The sequence below is a fragment of the Bufo bufo genome (assembly GCF_905171765.1).
Source record: "Bufo bufo chromosome 1 unlocalized genomic scaffold, aBufBuf1.1 SUPER_1_unloc_1, whole genome shotgun sequence".
Taxonomy (NCBI): domain Eukaryota; kingdom Metazoa; phylum Chordata; class Amphibia; order Anura; family Bufonidae; genus Bufo; species Bufo bufo.
Genome location: NW_024399963.1, coordinates 464813 through 484331, shown reverse-complemented (window position 1 = coordinate 484331; position 19519 = coordinate 464813). Strand labels below are relative to the sequence as shown.

At 48.6% G+C, this 19519-nt stretch overlaps 2 protein-coding genes across 3 annotated transcripts; both read left to right on the top strand.

The window, feature by feature from the left end:
* The first annotated feature begins 12309 nt into the window (after positions 1–12309).
* On the top strand, positions 12310–12999 carry LOC120982645 (histone H1A-like). Of its 2 annotated transcripts, XM_040412903.1 has the most exons (2): positions 12310–12846; positions 12886–12999. In XM_040412903.1, the coding sequence occupies exons 1-2, from the start codon at positions 12310–12312 to the stop codon at positions 12997–12999; spliced, it is 651 nt and encodes a 216-aa protein (XP_040268837.1). The 2 variants fall into 2 exon arrangements, with proteins under 2 accessions (XP_040268837.1, XP_040268836.1); XM_040412902.1 differs by having other exon boundaries at positions 12310–12999.
* Positions 13000–15614: 2615 nt separating this feature from the next.
* LOC120982674 (histone H2A type 1-like) lies at positions 15615–16013 on the top strand. The gene has a single exon (XM_040412932.1). The coding sequence runs from the start codon at positions 15615–15617 to the stop codon at positions 16005–16007; it is 393 nt and encodes a 130-aa protein (XP_040268866.1). The 3' UTR covers positions 16008–16013.
* Positions 16014–19519: the final 3506 nt, after the last annotated feature.

Genomic DNA, 19519 nt, shown 5'->3' with positions numbered 1-19519 from the left:
TACCCCACTAGTGACAGTGACCCCTCCAGTTCTGACCCCTGTGGTACCCCACTAGTGACAGTGACCCCTCCAGTACTGACCCCTGAGGTACCCCACTAGTGACAGTGACCCCTCCAGTACTGACCCCTGAGGTACCCCACTAGTGACAGTGACCCCTCCAGTACTGACCCCTGAGGTACCCCACTAGTGACAGTGACCCCTCCAATACTGACCCCTGAGGTACCCCACTAGTGACAGTGACCCCTCCAGTACTGACCCCTGAGGTACCCCACTAGTGACAGTGACCCCTCCAGTACTGACCCCTGAGCTACCCCACTAGTGACAGTGACCCCTCCAGTACTGACCCCTGTGGTACCCCACTAGTGACAGTGACCCAATCTGAATGTGTACCGTTAATACCCACCCTCTGTTTTCTATCATTGAGCCAGTTACTTACCCACATTCAGACGTTTTCTCCCAGTCCGAGCATTCTCATTTTATATACTAACCTTTTATGTGGTACAGTGTCAGATGCTTTGGAGAAGTCGAGATATACGACATCCATTGATTCGCCGCTGTCAAGTCTAGAACTTACCTCCTCATAGAAACTGATTAAATTAGTCTGACATGACCGATCCCTCACGAAGCCATGCTGATATGGCGGTATTTGCTTATTTCCGTTGAGATGCTCTCAGATAGCATCTCTCAGAAAACCTTCAAACAGTTTACCCACAACAGATGTTACACTTACCGGCCTATAGTTTCCGGGCTCTGTTTTTGGACCCTTTTTGAATATTGGCACCACATTTGCCATGCGCCAATCCTGTGGGACATTCCCTGTCAGTATAGAGTCCGCAAATATCAGAAATAAGGGTCTGGCTATGACATTACTTAATTCCCTTAGGATACGGGGGTGTATGCCATCTGGTCCTGGCGATTTGTCTATTTTAATCTTTTTAAGTCGCTGTTGTACTTCTTCCTGGGTCAGACAGGACACTTTTAATGGGGAATTTATTTCAACATTCAGCATTTCATCTGACAGTTTATTTTCCTCAGTGAATACATTGGAGAAAAAAATATTTAACAGCTTTGCTTTCTCCTCGTCGCTCTCTGCGACTCCCCCCCTCATTACTCTTTAAAGGGCCGACACCTTCAGATTTATACTTTTTACCATTTATATAATTGAAGAACATTTTAGGGTTAGTTTTACTCTCTTTGGCAATTAATCTCTCGGTCTCTAGTTTGGCCACTTTTATTTGTTTTTTACATGTTCTATTTTATTCCTTATAGTTTTTCAGTGCTTCCGTGCTACCCTAGTAGGCTGGGGTGCGCATCTTCAGGACATGACAGTCCAGGGAACTGGGACACCTCAGGAGAGGTTATTGTCATCAAATCTCCTGGAGATCAGAGCAATCAGACTAGCTCTTTTTCATTTTGCTCCCTTCATTCGAGGGAAGGCAGTGAAGGTACAGACAGCATGACCGCTGTGCTGTATATCAACAAGCAGGGAGGCACGAGGTCACAAAGTCTCCTGAGAAAGATAGGGGTGATATTGGATTGGGCAGAACGGAACCTCACCCACTTATCAGATGTTCACATTCGCAGAGTTCTCAATGTGATTGCGGATCGCCTGAGCCGAGGTCTTCCAACCGGAGAATGGTCACTTCATCCAGAGGTCTTCAAGGAGATAACACTCAAGTGGGGCATGCCAGAGAACGATCTCATGGCAACGAGGTTCAACACCAAGGTGGAGAGGTATTGCTCCCTTTACAGGGAGGACAACCCGGTGGCTATAGATGCTCTGTCAATCCCATGGAGGTTCAGGCTGGCCTACATCTTCCCTCCAATTTCCTTGATACCAAGGGTCTTGATGAAAATCAGGCAGGACCAAGCATCAGTTATCGCCATTATCCCATACTGGCCAAAAAGAGCTTGGTTTACCCAACTCTTACAGATGAGTCGGGGTCAATTTCTCAGGCTTCCCCCAAAGAGAGTACTGGTGTCGGGGGACACCCAGATCTCCTCAAATCTTCAACCTGACGGCCTGGAGGTTGACCAGTCCCTTCCAAGGATAGAAGGGCTATCAGGGTCTGTCTTGAGAACCTTAGAGCACTCCAGATCAGAAGCTACCAATAAGGCCTACTCCAGAATCTGGAAGATCTTTTCATCCTGGTGTACAAGGCATCAGCAAACATCCGCTGAAGCTTCCATCCCAATAATTCTCCAATTTCTTCAAGACGGTCTGGACAGGGGGCTATCACCAGCTACCCTTAAAGTGCAGATTTCAGCAATCTCTGCTTGTCTCAACAGAGCTATTTCTCAAGACCCCCTTATCAAGAGATTCCTGAAGGGAGCCTTCAAGATTAAAGCCTACAGTAATCAAACCTATCCCTGTTTGGGATTTATCGGTCGTGCTCAGGGGGTTATCATCTCCCCCCTTTGAGCCCCTGGAGGAGGCGGGATTCAAGTTCCTGACCTGGAAGATCACCTTCTTGTTGGCTGTTACCTCTGCAAAGCGAGTTGGGGAACTCCAGGCTTTTTCTGCCTTTGAGCCTTATACAAAGTTCCTGCAGGATCGGGTACTTCTCAAATTTTTGCCTACTTTCACCTTCCTTTGACAATATTAACCAGGTGATCTCCCTGCCAACGTTGGCTCCACCCCCCTCCTCTGAGGAAAGAGGGCTCCATACCCTCGACATTTCGAGATGTCTTAAGATTTACCTGGAACGCTCCAAGGTATTTAGGAAGGATGAAAACCTCCTTATCCTTTTTTCCGGTACCCATAAGGGGAGGAAAGCCTCTAAGCCCTCCATCAGTCGCTGGATTAAAGAGGCAATTCGGGAGTCTTATATGTCTCAGGGCTCGGAGCCCCCTGAATTTGTAAGGGCCCACTCTACTCGAGCAGTGGCCACTTCTTTTGCAGAGAGAAGCTCGATCCCATTGGACGTGATCTGTAAGTCAGCTTCTTGGAGTTCTCACTCCACTTATATCTCACACTATAGAGTGGATACTAGAATACATAGTTATTCCTCATTTGGCCGGACAGTGTTATCTTCCGCCAGGCATGAGGACCCTCCCATGGGGGTTTCTACTTGCAAAATCCCCATCTGTGCCAATGGTTAGGACTAGAGTTGAGCGAACACCTGGATGTTCGGGTTCGAGAAGTTCGGCCGAACTTCCCGGAAATGTTCGGGTTCGGGATCCGAACTCGACCCGAACTTCGCCCCGAACCCGAACCCCATTGAAGTCAATGGGGACCCGAACTTTTTGGCACTAAAAAGGCTGTAAAAATAGCCCAGGAAAGGGCTAGAGGGCTGCAAAAGGCGGCAAAATGTAGGTAAATCCCCTGCAAACAAATGTGGATAGGGAAATGAATCAAAATGAATAATAAAATAAATTAAAATTAACCAATATCAATTGGAGAGAGGTCTCATGGCAGAGAATCAGGCAGAGAATCATAGCAGAGAATCAGGCTTCATGTCATAGCAGAGAATCAGGCTTCACGTCACCCACCACTGGAACAGGCCATTGTCAGATATTTAGGTCCCGGCACCCAGACAGAGGAGAGAGGTCCCATAGCAGAGAATTAGGCTTCATGTCATAGCAGAGAATCAGGCTTCATGTCATAGCAGAGAATCAGGCTTCATGTCACCCATCACTGGAACAGGCCACTGTCAGATATTTTTAGGCCCCGGCACCCAGACAGAGGAGAGAGGTCCCATTGCAGAGAATCAGGCTTCATGTCATAGCAGAGAATCAGGCTTCATGTCACCCACCACTGGAACAGGCCACTGTCAGATATTTTTAGGCCTCGGCACCCAGACAGAGGAGAGAGGTCCCATAGCAGAGAATCAGGCTTCATGTCATAGCAGAGAATCAGGCTTCATGTCACCCAACACTGGAACAGGCCACTGTCAGATATTTTTAGGCCCAGACAGAGGAGAGAGGTCCTATAGCAGAGAATCAGGCTTCATGTCACCCACCACTGGAACAGGCCACTGTCAGATATTTTTAGGCCCCGGCACCCAGACAGAGGAGAGGTTCATTCAACTTTGGGTTGCCCCGCAATATAATGGTAAAATGAAAATAAAAATAGGATTGAATGAGGAAGTGCCCTGGAGTACAATAATATATGGTTAAGGGGAGGTAGTTAATGTCTAATCTGCACAAGGGATGGACAGGTCCTGTGGGATCCATGTGTGACGGATCCATCTGTATAGACCTATATTGCTGGTTCGTCTGTTTGCCTTCATTTCGCTGGTTTTCCTGTCCGTATGCCCCTGTTCGTGTGTTTCCCTAAATACCGATTGAAACTACCGAACGGACGGCCACCCAGGAGAAGAGTGTGCTGCTAGTTAACCTAAATGGCCTCATTGTTCACAAAGGACTTGAACTAACTTGAACTCCTGGTCTAATTTGTGCCATTTTGGGATGTTAAATGTCTGTGTATTAAAAAGGGTTGTCCCATTGTGTGTTTAAATGGTGATTTCTGTTCTGTTGTCCCCACATGTGTATTTGTGATTTCCCTCTGTCTTGAGAGATAATTAGATTACTCCTCGGGTGTCTCCAGGGCAGAGAGGAGGAAACCATGATGCATTGTGGGGATGTATTGTTCTGTAGTGCTGCATGTCTGTCTTGTGTCACAGTCTCCATTCTGGTCCCCTAGGGGCGTGTCCACCAGATGGGGACCTGCATAAATACGGGCGGGTAGCCCTCAATAAAATTGATTCCTGTTTGACCTTCAAGACGGAGCTTGGTCTCGTTTGTGGAGGGATTTATTATTGGGACAGCGCTTTCGTTTATTGCTAGCTGTGTAAGGAGTTCGACTGAATTGCTGATCGGGAGTTGCCACTTCGTATGCTCCATTCGGGAGTTTGACGATCGGCTGGATTAAAAACTGCATTTCTGGAGAAAGGGGCTTATTCACTAAACGGCGGCTTCATCTACCTGGCGGTGAGTGTCGTAACACCATGCTTGGTTCATTTTTATGAACGTCAGCTTGTCCACATTAGCTGTAGACAGGCGGCTGCGTTTGTCTGTAATGACGCCCCCTGCCGTGCTGAATACACGTTCAGACAAAACGCTGGCCGCCGGGCAGGCCAGCACCTCCAAGGCATAAAAGGCTAGCTCTGGCCACGTGGACAATTTGGAGACCCAGAAGTTGAATGGGGCTGAACTATCAGTCAGTACGTGGAGGGGTGTGCACAGGTACTGTTCCACCATGTTAGTGAAATGTTGCCTCCTGCTAACACGTTCCGTATCAGGTGGTGGTGCAGTTAGCTGTGGCGTGGTGACAAAACTTTTCCACATCTCTGCCATGCTAACCCTGCCCTCAGAGGAGCTGGCCGTGACACAGCTGCGTTGGCGACCTCTTGCTCCTCCTCTGCCTTCGCCTTGGGCTTCCACTGGTTCCCCTGTGACATTTGGGAATGCTCTCAGTAGCGCGTCTACCAACGTGCGCTTGTACTCGCGCATCTTCCTATCACGCTCCAGTGCAGGAAGTAAGGTGGGCACATTGTCTTTGTACCAGGGATCCAGCAGGGTGGCAACCCAGTAGTCTGCACACGTTAAAATGTGGGCAACGCTGCTGTCGTTGCGCAGGCACTGCAGCATGTAGTCACTCATGTGTGCCAGGCTGCCCAGAGGTAAGGACAAGCTGTCCTCTGTGGGAGGCGTATCGTCATCGTCCTGTGCTTCCCCCCAGCCACGCACCAGTGATGGGCCCGAGCTGCTTTGGGTGCCACCCCGCTGTGAACCTGCTTCATCCTCATCCTCCTCCACCTCCTCCTCATCCTCGTCCTCCTGGTCCTCCAGTAGTGGGCCCTGTCTGGCCACATTTGTACCTGGCCTCTGCTGTCGCAAAAAACCTCCCTCTGAGTCACTTTGAAGAGACTGGCCTGAAAGTGCTAAAAATGACCCCTCTTCCTCCTGGGCCACCTCCTCTTCCATCATCGCCCTAAGTGTTTTCTCAAGGAGACATAGAAGTGGGATAGTAACGCTGAGAACGGCGTCATCGCCACTGGCCATGTTGGTGGAGTACTCGAAACAGCGCAACAGGGCACACAGGTCTCGCATGGAGGCCCAGTCATTGGTGGTGAAGTGTTGCTGTTCCGCAGAGCGACTGACCCGTGCGTGCTGCAGCTGAAACTCCACTATGGCCTGCTGCTGCTCGCACAGTCTGTCCAGCATGTGCAAGGTGGAGTTCCACCTGGTGGGCACGTCGCATATGAGGCGGTGAGCGGGAAGGCCGAAGTTACGCTGCAGCGCTGACAGGCGAGCAGCAGCAGGGTGAGAACGCCGGAAGCGCGCACAGACGGCCCGCACTTTATGCAGCAGCTCTGACATGTCGGGGTAGTTGTGAATGAACTTCTGCACCACCAAATTCAGCACATGCGCCAGGCAAGGGATGTGCGTCAAACTGGCTAGTCCCAGAGCTGCAACGAGATTTCGCCCATTATTGCACACCCCCAGGCCGGGCTTGAGGCTCACCGGCAGCAACCAGTCGTCGGTCTGTTGTTCTATACCCCGCCACAACTCCTGTGCGGTGTGGGGCCTGTCCCCCAAACATATGAGTTTCAGAACGGCCTGCTGACGTTTACCCCGGGCTGCTTACGGCCACGTCCTCTCCCAGCACCAGAGGGTCCACTAACACCACCACGACCACGTCCGCGTCCGCGTCCCTTACTAGATGTTTTCCTCATTGTTACCGTTCACCACAATAAGAAAAATATTATTTGGCCCAATGTATTGAATTCAAATTCAGGCCTTTTTTTACAGACACCTAACACTATCTGGCTATCTATTTAGGTACCGTATTACACTAATACAGGCACAGCAGTAATGACAGATTTAGCTGAATATAAATTGTAGGCCTAGTATTTAGGCGCTGGGTGACAGGTATACGTTTACGGACAGAATTAGACTTGGAAATGCACGGTAGCGTGTGAAGTTATTGAGGATGACCCTATCAGCACCTTCAATCTAATCTACCCTTTTATGGACAGATTTAACCTTCGCCTGATAGAGCAGAAAACAATTATTTAGGGAATTGCTAAATTGGGAATTGTATTCAACCCAAAACAAAAACTGTGCTTCGGCAGACAGCAGACAGTATTACAATTGGCTAGCCACAGCTGAAACACCAGATTTAGGGTACTGCTATTTTGGCAATTGTATTTTACCCCTCAATAAAATAGCAAGCACAGCCAAGCCCCTGATGTAGGATATAGCAAAAAAAAACAAAAAACACTATTGATGGTTAAAAATGGACTTGGTGGCAGCTTGTGCTGGCGCACCACAAGACACAAAATGGCCGCCGATCACCCCAGAAAAAAGTGGGCAGCCTTAAAACAGTGAGCAATTGAATAGCAGAGGTTGTATGATACACAGCTGTATATCGATCACTTCAGTAAGTAAATCCCTGCCTAATCTCGCTGTGGCGAAACCCGCCTTGCCACTGGGCATTGGAGAGGCCTGGCTGCCCGCCTCCTACCTGCTGACTATGGCCCCTGGTGAATTTGTACGTTTGAATGCAATATTTGGGCATGTGGTATTTTATATTGCTGCTACTGGCCCTTTAAGGGCCATCCGTGGACATGTTATGACTTTTAGGAACAATGCCCCTTTAAGACTGTGTAGCAGATTGCATTCAGGCCGTCTTTAATATTATGTGTGTTATTATGGGTTCGGTTAAATTGTATTGCGGTGTGTTGTGGACTGTATATATCTGCTCTTACTGTAATAGTTGCTAGGTTACAGGCATTGTTGTTCTGTGCCTCTTCTCCTCCCCCTTTTTCCTGTCCCATTGTTTCTAGGCATGGCTGTGACGGCCTCTTGGGGCAAGTAGTATGACGCTTGTTCATTGGCTGCTGTGCAGTCTTTCAAAAAGCGCCAAGAAAGCGCTGAACACCGAACCCGGACTTTTACGAAAATGTATATACATTTCGGGTCCTTGTCACGGACACACCAAAATTCGGTACGAACCCGAACTATACAGTAAGGGTTCGCTCATCTCTAGTTAGGACGTAAGGGAATCGTTAATTTCTAACGATAATTTGTTTTCCCTTAGTCCTAACAGTGGCACACAAATTCCCCCCCCCTTTTTAAGTAATTGTGGTTATTTTTGTCTACTTGTAATTACACGATGTCCGGAGGGTCACTCCCCTCTTTATTGGGGGCAGGGAGGGCGTGTATATGTCAGTTTTTTATTATTTCATTAAAACTTCCAGCTGTCCTAACCAGTCCACAGGGGCAGAATACCCCATCTGTGCCACTGGTTAGGACTAAGGGAAAACAAATTATCGTTAGAAATTAGCGGTTTTATATACACAGCTGAGATGGTTATGCTGTTTTATTACTGAATGTTATTATCACTTTAGAACACGATTGGGTGAATATGTAAGGGGGGGATGTGACCTTTCTGGGGGACAACCCCTCAACCAATCCGGATTGAATGTTACACCTATATAAGTATTGAGCTTCACTTGTAAACCACATGTAGCTGAGAAAGACCTGGGTGTCCAGACGTTGCTGTATCCTTTCAGTGTGATTAAACGCTAAGCTTTGATTCAAGAACAAGAGGGCCGCGACTTTTCTGAAGTTTTTTCTACGTTTGAGGGGCCCCTGAGGTCGGGAGCTGACGCCACGAGCAGCGCCGCCATACCACGGACTATGTGTTCCAGGAAGTGGTGCTGTCCTATTCCATTTATTATGTGGAGCCCTCGGGAAGCACTAGGAGCATCCATCAACGGAGGTACCCGGTCGGGGTGCTAGGAGACCCGTTACAATACTATTCTGTACTATACTGTGCTGTACTGTACTATACTGTACTATACTATGCTGTACTATACTATACTGTACTATACTATGCTGTGATGTACTATACTATACTGTACTATACTATACTGTACTATACTATTCTGTACTATACTATGCTGTACTATACTATGCTGTACTATACTGTGCTGTACTATACTATGCTGTGATGTACTATACTGTGCTGTACGATACTGTACTATACTATGCTGTACTATACTGTGCTGTACTGTACTGTACTATACTGTGCTGTACTATACTATACTGTGCTGTACTATACTGTACTATACTATACTGTGATGTACTATACTGTACTATACTATACTGTACTATACTGTGCTGTACTATACTGTACTATACTGTGCTGTACTATACTATGCTGTGATGTACTGTACTGTGCTGTACGATACTGTACTATACTATGCTGTACTATACTGTGCTGTACTGTACTATACTGTACTATACTATGCTGTGCTGTACTATACTGTGCTGTACTATACTATGCTGTACTATACTATACTGTACTATACTGTACTATACTATGCTGTACTATACTGTACTGTACTATACTGTGCTGTACTATACTATACTGTGCTGTACTATACTGTACTATACTATACTGTGATGTACTATACTGTACTATACTATACTATACTGTGCTGTACTATACTGTACTATACTGTGCTGTACTATACTATGCTGTGATGTACTGTACTGTGCTGTACGATACTGTACTATACTATGCTGTACTATACTGTGCTGTACTGTACTATACTATGCTGTGCTGTACTATACTGTGCTGTACTATACTGTACTATACTGTGCTGTACTATACTGTACTGTACTATGCTTTGCTGTACTCTACTGTACTATACCGTGCTGTACTATATTATACTGTGCTGTACTATACTATGCTGTGCTGTACTATACAGTGCTGTACTATACTGTACTATACAGTGCTGTACTATACTATGCTGTGCTGTACTATACTATGCTGTGCTGTACTATACTATACTGTACTATACTGTGCTGTCCTATTCCATTTTATATGTGGAGCCCCCAGGAAGCACTAGGAGCATCCATCAACGGAGGTACCCAGTCGGGGTGCTAGGAGACCCGTTACAATACTATTCTGTACTATACTATGCTGTACTGTACTGTACTATACTGTACTATACTGTACTACACTATACTGTATTATACTGTGCTATACTATACTGTGCTGTACTATAATATACTGTACAATACTGTGCTGTACTATACCGTGCTGTACTATACTATAATATACTGTACTATACTATACTGTGCTATACTGTACTATACTATACTGTACTATACTATAATAAACTGTACTATACTGTGCTGTACTATACTATAATATACTGTACTATACTATACTGTGCTATACTATACTGTACTATACTATAATAAACTATACTGTACTATACTATAATATACTATACCATACCGTGCTGTACTATAATATACTGTACTATACTATACTGTCCTATACTATGCTGCACTATACTATACTATAATATACTATACTGTGCTGTACTATACTATACTATAATATACTATACTATGCTGTACGATACTGTACTATACTATACGGTGCTGTACTATACTATACTATGCTGTACTATACTGTGCTATACTGTACTATACTGTACTATACTATACTGTGCTATACTATACTGTACTATACTATAATAAACTATACTGTACTATACTATAATATACCATACCGTGCTGTACTATAATATACTGTACTATACTATACTGTCCTATACTATGCTGCACTATACTATAATATACTATACTGTGCTGTACTATACAGTCCTGTACTATAATATACTGTACTATAATATACTATACTGTGCTGTACTATACAGTCCTGTACTATACTATGCTGTACTATAATATACTGTGCTATTATATACTATACTGTAATATACTATACTGTACTATTATATACTGTACTATACTATACTGTGCTGTACTATGCTTTGCTGTACTATACTGTGCTGTACTATACTGTACTGTACTATACTGTACTATACTGTGCTGTACTATAATATACTATACTGTACTATACTATTATATACTGTGCTGTACTATACTGTACTATAATATACTGTACTATACTATACTGTACTATACTATACTATTATATACTGTGCTGTACTATACTGAACTATACTGTGCTGTACTATACTGTACTACAATATACTGTACTATACTATGCTGTATAATACTGTACTATAAGATATTGTGCTGTACTATAATATACTGGACTCTACTGTGCTATACTTTGCTGTACTATACTATAATATACTGTGCTATTATATACTATACTGTAATATACTATACTGTACTATTATATACTATAATATACTATACTGTCCTATACTATACTGTACTATTATATACTGTACTATACTATGCTGTACTATTATATACTGTACTATTATATACTGTACTATACTATAATATACTGTCCTATACTATACTATCCTGTACTATAATATACTGTACTATACTATAATATACTGTACTATAATATACTGTACTATAATATACTATAATATACTGTACTGTACTTTCCTATTATATACTATAATATACTATACTTTGCCGTATTGTACTGAGATTACGGAGGTGCAATGAGGGGGATTATAGGGGCAGTTTTCTCTACTTTTCTTACTCCCCAGAATGTTTCCGGGGGTCAGTAAAGCGGGGTCCACACTTCTGGGGGGCGGGGCCATACTCTGCCCCATTGTACCGGCACCCCCTCTGCTGCAGCCAGGAGCCCAGGAGAGAAGTCCTCTGTCATCTGCGGAGCCCTGACCACAAGACGCATCTCTGCTCCCTGAGAGCCCTGTACACACATGAGGCGGCATCACTGCGGCGGGGAATGTGCGGGGACACGGAGCACTGGAGCCGGCAGGGAGCGGAGGCCGCCGCCTGTGTTACCCTCCCGGGCTCTCCGCGGCTCCAGCTCCTCCCCGCAGCGTCCAAGCAGCTTCCTGCGGCCCCACCTTGTGGGAAAGAGCCCTGGGATGGGGACGAGGGCCGGGAAGAGAGGGAACGAGCCCCCGCAGCGGAGCCATCGGGCCGGATCCAGCCGGATGTGCAGAACGTCAGGCAGAGCGGGAGGACTGTGGCGGAGATCCCGGGGCCTGCTCCGGCCTCCTCCGCCACAGACGGCGACACACGGTGAGGGGGGATGTCCGGGAGGAGGAAGGCGCGGAGAAGGCGGCCTCTCCTGTCCGGTTCTAGCCGCTAAAGGGCTCTTCTCCCGGGCAGGGAAGCACAAGGGGAGAGCGGAGCTGCAGCCGGGCTGAGAGGGGTGAAGGCGGGGCCTGTGTCCAGTGTCAGCCAATAGACGCGCAGGAGGGCGGAACTCGGCAGCCAATCACTGCGCAGCGCTGCACATATAAGAGGCGGCCCCGGCTCCGGCCTCAGTGTTTTCTCCAGGAGAAGTCTTTGTGTTTTCTCCCCACGTCTCACACGATGGCAGAGACCGCGCCAGCAGCCGCCGCTCCTCCTCCTCCCGCCGAAGCGGCCGCCAAGTCCAAGAAGCAGCCGAGGAAATCCGCCGCTGCAGCAGGGGGCGCCAAGAAAAGCAAGAAGCCGTCCGGTCCCAGCGTGTCCGAGCTCCTGGTCACAGCCGTGTCCGCCTCCAAGGAGCGCAGCGGGGTGTCTCTGGCCGCCCTGAAGAAGGCTCTGGCTGCCGGAGGATGCGATGTAGAGAAGAACAATAGCCGCATCAAGGTGGCCATCAGGGCTCTGGTCACCAAGGGGACCCTCACCCAGGTGAAGGGCAGCGGCGCCTCCGGCTCCTTCAAGCTCAACAAGAAGCAGCAGGAGACCAAGGACAAGGTGGCGGCCAAGAAGAAGAAGCCGGCGGCCAAGAAACCTGCAGCTACTGCGGCCAAGAAACCCGCTAAATCCCCGAAGAAGCCCAAGAAGGCTCCGGCCAAGAGCCCGAAAGAGGCTAAGAAACCAGCCGCGGCCAAGAAAGCAGCCAAGAGCCCCAAGAAGCCGAAGGCTGCCCCCAAGAAGCTGGCCAAGAGTCCGGCTAAGAAGGCGGCCAAACCCAAGGCTGCCAAGAGTCCGGCTAAGAAAGCAGCGAAACCCAAGGCTGCCAAGAGCCCAGCTAAGAAAGTGGCGAAACCCAAGAAGAGCGCGGCCAAGAAGTAACCGGCGCCGCCCGCACCTCTCCCCCGAAGGCTCTTCTCAGAGCCACCACCTCCTCCTCAGACGAGCTCCACTCCGCCCTTCTGCCCTCGTCCTCCGCTCACAGCGGATATATTCAGTCTCCAGATTACATCACAGCCTCCATATAACTAGCCTCTACATTACAGCCTCCACATTATATTACAGCCTCAATATTAGCGGCCTCTACATTACATCACAGCTTAAACATTGTTACAGCCTCCATATTAATTGACAGCCTCTGTATTACAGCCTCCCTACTACCAGCCTCCATTTTGTATTATCAATCTCAACATTATATTACAGCCTTCATATTTTCAGCCTCTACTTTACATTATAGCCTCCATATTATATTGCAGCCTTTATATTACCAGCCTCCACATTATATTACAGACTCCATATTACCGTCATTTACATTACATCACAGCATAAACATTATGTTACAACCTCCATAATTCCAGTCTCCACATTATATTACAGCCTCTACATTACATCACAGCCTAAACATGTTACAGCCTCCATATTTTCAGCATCAAGATTACATCACAGCCTCCACATTATGTGACAGCCTCCATACTACCAGCCTCCACATGATATTACCAGCCTCTGCATTACAGGCTAAAATTATATTACAGCCTCTATATTATATTACAGCCTCCGTATTAACGGCCTCTACATTACAGTCTCCATATTACATTACCGGCCTCCACATTATATTAAATCCTCCGTATTACCGGCCTCTACATTACATCACAGCCTCAACATTGACAGCCTCCATATTACCAGCCTGTAAATTACATTATATCCTCCGCATTATATTAAAGCCTCTATATTATCAGCCTCAACATTATATAACAGCCTCCACATTACATTGCAGCCTCCATATTATATTACCACTACGCCCCTTATCCTCCCCAGTGCCCAATCACCACTCCCCTCATTAATAGCAGATCACTACTCCCCTCATTCTCCTCACTGGCTGACCACTACTCCCCTCATCATCCTCAATACCATATAACTACTGCCCTCATTCTCCTTATTGCCCAATCACTACTCCCCTCATCATCCTCAATAGCATATAACTACTCCCCTCATACTTAGTGCCCGATCACTACTCCCCTCATCCTCCTCTCTGGCAGATCACTACTCCCCTCATCATCCTCAATAGCATATAACTACTCCCCTCATCCTTAGTGCCCGATCACTACTCCCCTCATCATCCTCAATAGCATATAACTACTCCCCTCATCCTTAGTGCCCGATCACTACTCCCCTCATCATCCTCAATAGCATATAACTACTCCCCTCATCCTTAGTGCCCGATCACTACTCCCCTCATCATCCTCAATACCATATAACTACTCCCCTCATACTTAGTGCCCGATCACTACTCCCCTCATCCTCCTCAATAGCATATAACTACTCCCCTCATCCTTAGTGCCCGATCACTACTCCCCTCATCATCCTCAATAGCATATAACTACTCCCCTCATCCTTAGTGCCCGATCACTACTCCCCTCATCATCCTCAATACCATATAACTACTCCCCTCATACTTAGTGCCCGATCACTACTCCCCTCATCATCCTCAATACCATATAACTACTTCCCTCATACTTAGTGCCCGATCACTACTCCCCTCATCCTCCTCAATAGCATATAACTACTCCCCTCATCCTTAGTGCCCGATCACTACTCCCCTCATCATCCTCAATAGCATATAACTACTCCCCTCATCCTTAGTGCCCGATCACTACTCCCCTCATCATCCTCAATACCATATAACTACTCCCCTCATACTTAGTGCCCGATCACTACTCCCCTCATACTTAGTGCCCGATCACTACTCCCCTCATCCTCCTCAATAGCATATAACTACTCCCCTCATCCTTAGTGCCCGATCACTACTCCCCTCATCCTCCTCTCTGGCAGATCACTACTCCCCTCATCCTCCTCAGTACCATATAACTACTCCCCTCATACTTAGTGCCCGATCACTACTCCCCTCATCATCCTCAATAGCATATAACTACTCCCCTCATACTTAGTGCCCGATCACTACTCCCCTCATACTTTGTGCCCGATCACTACTCCCCTCATACTTAGTGCCCGATCACTACTCCCCTCATCCTCCTCTCTGGCAGATCACTGCTCCCCTTATACACTTCAGCTGAGCTCTGCTCCCGCTATGAATGGCTGCGGATCAGCGAGCTGTGCGGCTGCTCAGTGCAGGGCGGGAGGACGAGGCTCCGCTCCTACGGGCACATAACGGCTGAGGGGGTCCAGAGCTCTGCTCCTATTGGCTGGGAAAGCTCAGGATCTCGTCGCTCATTTGAATTTCCCGCCTATAGTCCCCAACTGCAAATGAGCTGCTGATCTACAGGAGGAGCCGGTCATGTGACCTGTACGCGCGTCATAAGCCACGCCCAGCGCCTCTCATTGGCTTCTCCACGAGTCTTGTCTCCGTTGGAGGCTTCTAATCCACCCAATGAGCGGCGCTGGGGGCGGAGCAGCAGCCTATAAAGGCGGCAGGAGGCGGCTCCTCCGGATCACACACATCAGAGTCTTCCTCGCTGTTCTGTGCTCTGCTGTAGAGGACGATGTCTGGACGCGGCAAACAAGGAGGCAAAGTCCGGGCTAAGGCCAAGACCCGCTCCTCCCGGGCAGGGCTCCAGTTCCCGGTCGGCCGAGTGCACAGGCTCCTCCGCAAGGGCAACTACGCCCAGAGGGTGGGCGCCGGCGCTCCCGTCTACTTGGCCGCTGTGCTCGAGTATCTCACCGCCGAGATCCTGGAGCTGGCCGGCAATGCCGCCCGCGACAACAAGAAGACCCGCATCATCCCCCGCCACCTGCAGCTGGCCGTGCGCAACGACGAGGAGCTCAACAAGCTGCTGGGCGGCGTCACCATCGCCCAGGGAGGCGTCCTGCCCAACATCCAGGCCGTGCTGCTGCCCAAGAAGACCGAGAGCACCAAGTCGGCCAAGAGCAAGTGAGCCCGGCTCTGCTGCTGCTGCTGTGCCCCCCGGAACCAAAGGCTCTTCTAAGAGCCCCCCACATGGTCTGTACGACTGAGCTGGCGATGCCGCTGATCTCCGCTGTGGAGGCGTCCGGGCGTCACACAGGGGCACTTACCGCTCCTGACCTGCTGCGAGTACGGGCGTCACACAGGGGCACTTACCGCTCCTGACCTGCTGCGAGTACGGGCAGACATTGCTGCTGTAGAGGGTTCGTCCCCTGTGTGTAATGGACTGCTCCTCCACGGCCGCTGGATTCTGACCGGACTGTAATTGAGCGGGAATTTCAAAAGCCAGAGATCAGCCAATCACTGTAAAGCACTTGTTCTATAGCTCCGCCCCCTTCTCCAGCTCTGCGCTGATTGCCCAATTGCTCTCTGGCCGATCATTACTCCCCCCATCCTCCCGAGTATACGATCACTACTCCCCTCATCCTCCCGATCAGTGGTCTATAATGAGGGAATAATCCGCCTCGGACATGAGGCTTCCATGTATTCACACAATGCGGCAGCTCCGTCCTAGAGAAGGGGGGGGGCTCTGAGAAGAGCGGGGGGCGGAGCAGCAGGAGGGGCGGGGCTCACATCCATCTAATCAGCCGAGCCGGTGGGCGGAGCAGTAGGATGGGAGGGGCTCACATCCATTCATTCTCTGAGCCGGGGGGCGGAGCTAGTCCACGGCAGCTGAATTCTAACCGGACGGTAATTGAGCGGGAATTTCAAAAGCCATGGTACTAGTTCTATAGCCCCGCCCCCATAGCCTGCTCAGTATTAACCCGTCAGTGGCCGCCTTCTCCCGCTCCCCACCGGAGAAGGGGAGAACAGTCCCGTATTCACTGTTGTGCAGGCACAGTACACTCAGCGGCGGCATCATCACTACCAGCAGGGGGCGGGGCGCAGTGAGGGGCGGGGCGGTTATCAGCAGAGCAGCGAGGCCCTGATAGACGGAAGAGAGCTGCTAGCCCCGCCCCCGGCTCATCTAAATAGATGGATGTGAGTTCCGCCCCTCCTGCTGCTCCGCCCCCCAGTTTAAACGCTAGCGGAAGTTACAATACAAGCTCCCCTCATCCTCCTCCTCCATGCCCGATCACTACTCCCATCATCCTCCTCAGTGTGGCGCTCCCTGGGGCGAGGCTGTGCGGCCGCTCAGTGCAGGACAGGAGGACGAGGCTCCTACGGGCACATAACGGCTGCGGGGTCCAGAGCTCTGCTATTGGCTGGGAGAGCTCAGGATCTCGTCCCTCATTTGAATTTCCCGCCTATAGTTGAGCTGATTTACAGGTGGAGCCGGTCATGTGACCATTACCAGCGCCGCTCATTGGCGGGACGGATTAACCCCTCAGTCTCCGAGCACAGCGCGTCTCGTAGCTGCGGTGGAGAACACCCGGGGATCGGGATTTACAGATTATTGGGAGGTTTCTGTAATGTAGACCTCCGGCTGTACTGAGTACAGGGCGCCGCTGATCTCCTGATGGGCGGGCGGTGTTAACCCCTCAGTCTCCGAGCACAGCGCGTCTCGTAGCTGCGGTGGAGAACACCCGGGGATCGGGATTTACAGATTATTGGGGGGTTTCTGTAATGTAGACCTCCGGCTGTACTGAGCACAGGGCGCCGCTGATCTCCTGATGGGCGGGCGGTGTTAACCCCTCAGTGGAGTTGTAGCTCCTCCCCGGGAAGATGTGGGCGGCTCTGAGAAGAGCCTTTGTGCTGTGAGGACGGAGGCGGCGGCGGCAGCATTAACCCCCGAAGCCGTAGAGAGTGCGGCCCTGGCGCTTGAGCGCGTAGACCACGTCCATGGCGGTGACGGTCTTCCTCTTGGCGTGCTCGGTGTAGGTGACGGCGTCCCGGATGACGTTCTCCAGGAAGACCTTCAGCACCCCGCGAGTCTCCTCATAGATGAGGCCGGAGATGCGCTTGACGCCTCCCCTGCGAGCTAGGCGGCGGATGGCAGGCTTGGTGATGCCCTGGATGTTATCACGGAGCACCTTCCTGTGCCGCTTGGCGCCGCCTTTCCCGAGCCCTTTCCCTCCTTTACCGCGACCAGACATCTTCTAGGTGTGAGGAGCAGAGAGCAGTGACTGCTCAGCCCAGAGCCCTCCTTTATATGGAGCATGGGCGGACCTGAAAGAGAACTGGGGGCGGGGCTGTTCCTGAACTCCAGGCCCCGCCCTCCACCTCTGATTGGCTGAGCTCAGAAGCGCTGGTGGTTTTCTTTTTCCAGACTGTATATTACAGTATATTAAAGGCTCTATATTATATTATCAACCTCAACATTATAGTACAGCCTCCACATTACATTATAGCCTTTACATTCTATTACAGCCTCCATACTACCAGCCTCTGCATTACATTATAGCCTCCACCTTACATTACAGCCACCACATTACATCTATGTTTCTATTACAGCCTCCATATTACATTACCAGCCTCTACATTACATTATCAGTCTCCACATAATATTACAGCCTCCACATTACATTACAGCCTACATATAATATTACAGCTTCCACATTATATTACAGCCTCCACATGACATTACAGCCTCCATATTATATTACAGCTTCCACATTATATTATCAACCTCAACATTATATTACAGCCTCCATATTTACAGTCTCCATATTACATCACAGCCTCTATATTATCAACTTCAACATTATATTACAGCCTCCATATTTACAGCATCTTCATTATATTACAGCCTCTACATTACATTATAGCCTCCACATTATATTACAGCCTAAATATTACCAGCCTCCATGTTACATCACCGGCCTCAACATTATATTACAGCCTTCATATTTACAGCATATGCATTATATTACAGCCTCCATATTACCAGCCTCCACATTACATCACAGCCTCTACATTACATTATAGCCTCCACATTATATTACAGCCTAAATATTACCAGCCTCCATGTTACATTACTGGCCTCCACATTATATTACAGACTCCATATTACTGTCCTCTACATTACATCACATCCTAAACAATACATTACAGCCTCCATACTACCAGCCTCCACATTACATCACAGCCTCTACATTATATAACAGCCTTAATATTTCCAGCCTATGCATTATATTACAGCCTCCATATTACCAGCCTCCACATTACATCACAGCCTCCATAGTATATTATCAACCTCAACAACATATTACAGCCTCTACATTACATTATAGCCTCCACATTATATTACAGCCTCTATATTTCCAGCCTCCATGTTACATTACCGGCCTCCACATTATATTACAGCCTCTACATTACAGCCTCCATGTTACATCACCGGCCTCCACATTATATTACAGCCTCCGTATTACCGGCCTCTACATTACAGTCTCCATGTAATGCATATTTTGCCAATCCCCTGCCCATTGAGATGGGGGGTCACCGTTTGTGGCCTTCATCTACTGGAGGATGGCTGCCAGGGCGACGTTCCATGGCGCACATTCATACCAGTGGTGGACAGATGTGGATTAGCGCGTGCGCCGC

Bases quoted from the DNA above. Each gene is read 5' to 3' on its own strand.
- LOC120982645 (XM_040412902.1), top strand. From the start codon at position 12,310: ATGGCAGAGACCGCGCCAGCAGCCGCCGCTCCTCCTCCTCCCGCCGAA.
- LOC120982674 (XM_040412932.1), top strand. From the start codon at position 15,615: ATGTCTGGACGCGGCAAACAAGGAGGCAAAGTCCGGGCTAAGGCCAAG.